General features: G+C 46.9%; 1 protein-coding gene across 1 annotated transcript; it reads right to left on the bottom strand.

Moving 5' to 3' along the window:
- Nucleotides 1-1,801: 1,801 nt before the first annotated feature.
- Nucleotides 1,802-4,516, bottom strand: IFT70B (intraflagellar transport 70B). Its single transcript, XM_014890052.2, has one exon. It carries the CDS (start codon nt 4,468-4,470, stop codon nt 2,470-2,472), a length of 2,001 nt encoding a protein of 666 aa, XP_014745538.2. The 5' UTR covers nt 4,471-4,516; the 3' UTR covers nt 1,802-2,469.
- Between the last annotated feature and the right edge of the window lie 1,484 nt (nt 4,517-6,000).

Genomic DNA, 6,000 nt, shown 5'->3' with positions numbered 1-6,000 from the left:
TTGAAGAAAAGCAGATAAAAACAGCAGGAAAAGGGAAGAACAGGAAAAATGCTGCTCTGGCATTTTTGTTGGGATGTAACAGGATGAAGGAAATTCCAGGCATGCCGACTGCCCTCTAGCCGTATCTTCTAAAACAGCCACAGCTTGCAGAGCTCCACAGCCTTTCCTGGGGACGTTTTTTCCATGGGGAGCATGGCTCATGTCCCTCCCCAGCCTGTGCCAAGGAGCCGGTCCCTTGTGCAGGCTGCAGCGGGCAGTGTGTGGGCACCCCTGCGGGCACGGGAGCCAAGGAAGAGATGAAGCACTTGGGGCTGCAAAGCCTGGCAGCAGGATGGTGAAAGCCCTGAGGAAAGCCGTGCTCTGGCTGTATGGAGAACCAAGAGCATACGAGTACCTGAACTGCTCTCCATTAGAGGGCATTCAACATTTGCAGGGGCACGAATCTGCAAAGTGAATTCTTTTTTAAAATGTCCAGTGACTTTTACAGAAAACACACAATGAATATTAAATAAAGGGCACTACCTATTACTGCACTTCAGTTGCTGTTATGTGGTGTGACTTTTTAAAAACTTTTTTTTAAAGGTCATGCTGTTTATGCTGCATAATATATAATACAATTGCACTGTAAATTAGAGACATGCTTTACAGCCTGCTGCTGTGCTTCATGGAGGTGAACAAAATTTGAAATCACAGGTTTCCTCCCCATGGGGAAGCAGTTGTGGGAAATATTTAATATCACAATAATCAGGGGCTTAATGGCCTAGTGATGAGCTATGGAGGCCTCTCTAGGACACCTTGCTGCATCGCCTGCCTGCTAGTCTCTCTAGAACATTTTTCCATTCTTAACACTGTTAAATTTGATTTTAATTTACTGTTATAGGACATTTAGGGTAAACCATAGCATTACCTAACCCACAGCATTTCCTTTACCTGCACGTGATACGCTCAGCCCTGACAGGTTTCTCTCCCAGCAGACAAGAGTTGACTTTCTCTGTGTTGAAATGATTGTAGGCCTGTGCAGTTCCGGTATACATTAACTCTCTGGAAAGATTAGTTATTCTATTCCTTTATAATCGCTTCAAAACTTCAAAAATGCTGCTCTCTTTCTTTTCAGGTAAACCACAGCATAGAAACTGGATTCCGAGGGACATGCAGCCTGATTCCAAAATTCCCTCAGGACAGTTCTTCAGAGAGCCAGTATCAAAGGTAAGCAAATGAATTAAAGCCATGGATTTTTTAAAAACTTCAACTCACACATTGCTTCAAAGGGCAAAACAGACAAAAAAGAGAGCAGCCAGGAGCAGAGAACCAGACTGCATAGAAACATTGGAAGGCATCTTGGTCACACTTCACTGTGGAACACATATGTTTGAAAAGAGATGGAAGAGTGTTGAGGAAAATATACTGAGTGATGCCAGGGTGAAGGAAATGCCAAGTAAAGGAATTAAACAAATAAACGGGGTTTTGGAGAAGTGTTGAGAGGTGCAGGAAGAGTGTAATACAAGGAGGAAACTGAGAAGCAGATTTCTTCCACCCAAGGGTACAGGTTGTAAGCCTTGCATGAAATGGAAGTTACAATGGGTTTTTCTTTAAGAAAAGTGAAAAAGAATATAATTTCACATTCACAGGTCTCTTACTAGAGACTGTTTTAAGAATAGTATTTGGATTGGAGGGGCTGCACACGGAGGACTGAATTACTATGTGAGCCCTTGCTACTGAAGAGGTTTGCAAGGCCACAGCTGCCACCCAGATGTTGTGGGCACCGGGACTCTGAGGGACAGCACTGAGCAGGGTCTCTGTAGCCAGTTGTCATAATAAATTTTATTTCAAAGGTAGATCTAAACCGAGGTATCATCCTAATAGAGCCTTCATGGAATTTATTCCTGGTCCCTGTATTAGTTAGAATTTGCTGGAACACTCATGCACTATTAATTAATTAGCAAAAAGAAATGTTTATGTTTGTAGAACTGATTTTTTTAATATAGAGCCATTTCTTGTGTTTAAATATACTATTGATGTGGTCTGCAACATATAAATAATACATTAGAAAAAGTAGAATAAAGAAATGTTTCATACATAGGCACAAATTAGAGAATTAAAACAACAGTTTCTTCAAATTCTCTCCTAGAAGAGACAGATAATAAATTTTTTTTCAAATGTCAACCAATGAAAAGAAACTTGATCAAAAATTCAGAAGAATAAAATATTATCTTATGGGTGAAAACTCTATGGTATTTCTATAATTACATTCTTGGTTAACAACACATCTTCAGTTTTATTTAACATGACTGGTTACTGAGAATGTTCCTAGTTATCTGGTACAGCTTGAATTAATGAAAATATTCTATTTTCTACTGAACGTTGTTAAAATACAGCACAAAATCATGAGAGATTTTTGTGAGGGTTAGCATTACCTCACAAGCACAAGAAAAGAACAAAGTTCTCATTTCTGCTGTATGATAACAACATTTACTCAGCCCACCCACTGATCTTATACATCAGTGCCCTCAAAAGCCTGGCTTCATAGGTGACTGTGTTTTTCCCACTGTGCGTCCCACTCTCTTCAAGGGGGTGCTCAATGACAGCTGGGATGTTTCTTCCATACTGTTCACATTGCTTCAGGAACTGCAGGCACTCCTGAATCACACTGTCACGCAGCATGATCATGTGCTTGGACATGTTCTCCAGCAAGGACAGGAAACACCGCTTAGCATAATACCACGTGTCCGTGCTCAGTTTTTTGTTATACGGCTCCAGGCTTTTAATGATCCTTGAAATACCGAAGTCATAGTTTCCTTTCACACAGTAGAGGGTACCAATGACTAGATTGACAATGCAAAGATGGTAGGTGTTTTTATCAGGATGATCATAAGACAGCTGCTCTTCTGCCTTCTCAATCTTCCTCATTAGTTCCTCTGCATCCTCATTCTGGCTTGTCAGGATGTAGGAAACGCAGAGGTTTGCTAACACAATGGCACTGACATCGAGAATGTTGCTGTAGTGCTTTTTAACTATTGGCTCATAGAAGCTAATAGCCTCTTTATACTTGTTCTCCTGCATGAACAGCACGTGAGCCACATTGAGCTTCCACACCTCGTGTTCCTTGCAGAATTCCACTGATTTGTGGAAGATCTTTTCTACCATTGTGTAGTTCTTCATGTCCCAGTAAATCTTTGCCTGGGCCATCAAGACAGGTACATATTTATCCAGAGCCTCATCATACTCATTAATTGCCTTTTTTAGAGCTTCATCATCCCAATTTTGCCTAGCTTCCTGTACCTGTTTTGTGAGTTTTCTCAGCTGCTCAGTAATTGTCCCTGCTGAATCATCTAGCTTGTGGAAAGCCTCCTCAGGGGCAGTTTGACATGTAATAATGGCATCCAAGAAGTTGTACAGATAAGGTGTGAGCAGTTTGTAGGTCAGATGGGCATTCTCTGCCAGCACATCTGCTGCCAGGTCGTAGTACTGATGCTTGCAATAGAGAAGTAGCAAGTTACCAAAAGTTTCTGGTGGATAGGGGTTCTGCAGGAGAAGAAACTGCAGCTTCCCAAACCCATCAGTGGGCTGGCTGTCCATGTTCATGAGGGCTTGGTTGTGCAGCGTGACCGGATCCAGCTCTTCCTCGGCCCTGGGCGGCATATCCGTGAGCGCTTCCTGCGCCGCTCGCACGTTGCGCAGCTGGTACTCAATGGCTGCCTTGAGGTTGAAGGCCTCCACCAGGGCCGTGCGGTGCAGGAGCAGCGTGTTGCCCACGCTGCGGACGTCGATGCCCTCGGTGGTCATGCCCACGTTGAGCTCTGGGTGCTGGTGGATGCCGTGCTTGATGATATCGGAGATGTACTTAAGGGCAGCGTGGTACTGCTTGGCCGCGTAGGAGCACAGTGCCATGTTGTAGGACAGCTCCGGGCAGTACCCCAACACTTGCATGGCGCTGGCAAACTTGCTGCTGGCTTCTTCGTGCCGGCCCTGTCGGTACAGCAGGCAGCCCAGGTTGACCTCGGCATCGGCCCGCTCCGAAGGGTCTTCGGCCGCTCCGGAGCCGCCATCAGCAGCGGCGGCGAGCTCCTCCTCCACCAGGCTCTGGGCCGCCGGGAGGTCGCCCTGGGCATAGTGGACAGCGGCCTGGAGGCGCAGGGCCCGGCGGTGGAAGGCGGGAACGTCCAGCAGCGGGCTGACGACGCGCAGGGCCTCGGCGAACAGCCCGGCCTTGTAGAGGGCCTGCGCATAGCACAGGCGGTACGGCAGCAGCTGCGGGTGCAGCGCCACCAGCTGCTCGTAGCACTCGGCCGCCGCCGCGAACTCCTGCAGCTGGTAGTGGCAGTAGCCCAGCAGCGAGAGGCAGCCCCGGGAGCGGCAGCTCTTCTGCAGCCCGCGGTTCAGCAGCGACACCGCCTCCGCGAAGCGCCCGCCGCCGATGAGCCCGTACACCACGGCCGTGTGCTGCCCGTCGGGAACCGGCGCGGCCTCCATGGCCGGCCACGGCACTGCCGCGGCGAGGCGGAAGCGGGGCCCTCGCTGCCATGGCAACGGCGCCGTCGGGGCGGAAGTGCTCCCATGCGGGCGGGCGCTGCCCCGGAAGCGGCGGCGCGCGCGGGGCCGTGTGGCGGGGATTGCGGCTGGTGCCGTGCCCGGGTCTGAGCCGCCGCTCTGCCGCCACTGGGAGCCGCGTCCTCTGCGTCTGCCCGCCCTCCTCTGCTCCCCTCCCTGCGCCCGTCACCCGAGCACTGACACGACGCGTGCAGTGCCGGTTCCGAACTGCCGCAAAAAGCTGGAGCCTCCCGAGATCGCTGCCTGTTCACCTGATTTCAGGATCTCGTGCAGCTGGGAGGAATTAAGAGTAAAAATCAGCTCCTGTATTCTAAATGCTGTGTAATAGTTCCCTTAAGAAGTAAGTGGTGTAAAAGCAGGCTCTAAGCTAAACACGTCGCCCAGGGCAGGAAGCATTAAACTTCTGTCTTGGGCTTTGTCAACATGAAACATCTCCTTTACAGCCCATCAAGATCCAAAGTTGATTAAGCTGGTGGATGGCAGGAAGTGTGTCTTGGCACAATCCGACGGCTTTCCTGCAGATTTCAAAAGCAGAAGAAATTCCAATTTACTCAACAATGTAACTGTGCTTTGGCAGTACTTATTTCCCACGATGGCATTCCTACTGACCAGTGATACTCTGGACCACAGACTGTGTAATTTCTGTACATGTGAATAGTTCCTTTAGGGTCACCAGACAAATCTGGTTTCTGGTCATTCCAGACTAATGCCCGGCATATCCACTGGTTTGCCCCCAGGAATGAGTGCTGCAAGGGTGTGTCAAAAATCGTATCTGGGCCGCTCAGTCTCGCATGTTTTCAGGATCTTCTGTTTGTGTGATTCAGTAATCAATAGATACAGCTCTGGCTGATCCCAACCAGTTTCAGAGAAAAGTAATATAAAAAAGAAAATCATAGCAAGCCATTAAAATGATTTATTTTTTTAAAGACCAGTAAACCCAGTTGCTAATTTCAAAAGCATGCTTTGAAAGCTGAACCAGCACAGTTTGATTTACTAAGCAAAACAATAAGACTAATGCTTTTAAGATTCAGGGAAAAAAAAAAGGAAAAAGATGCAGAAGTCTTTTAAGTTATACATTTGTAAGTCTCTGGGATTCACTTGCCTTAGAACAGACACATGGTATTTCTGTGCATCTATCAGCTGTCTCCCACAGGTAAAGGTTTAGAGTTTATAATGATATTCCCCAGAAAATTGAAAGATGCAATGGCCAACATGCTTAAAAATTTGTAGTTAAATATAAAGTAATCCAAGAAAGAAAAGGTAGCAAGCAATATACAGGATGTATTCCATTAATGGCACATTCCAGTGATGGGAATCTCTGGGGCATCTCAATTCAGCAGATTATACATCCCACTTCATTGCTATGTTAGAAACTGTTCACATGATTTTGCTCTTTGAAAACTCTTCCTTTGAAAAAGCCAGTAAAAAAACCCTTCTTGTTCTATATTTTCT

Source organism: Sturnus vulgaris, chromosome 7 (genome assembly GCF_052056855.1).
Source record: "Sturnus vulgaris isolate bStuVul1 chromosome 7, bStuVul1.hap1, whole genome shotgun sequence".
Lineage (NCBI taxonomy): Eukaryota > Metazoa > Chordata > Aves > Passeriformes > Sturnidae > Sturnus > Sturnus vulgaris.
The sequence above is the reverse complement of the archived record's forward strand: the minus strand, read 5'-3'. Positions and strand labels throughout refer to the sequence as shown.

Coding starts and splice junctions, on each gene's coding strand:
- IFT70B (XM_014890052.2), bottom strand. CDS start 4,470: ATGGAGGCCGCGCCGGTTCCCGACGGGCAGCACACGGCCGTGGTGTAC.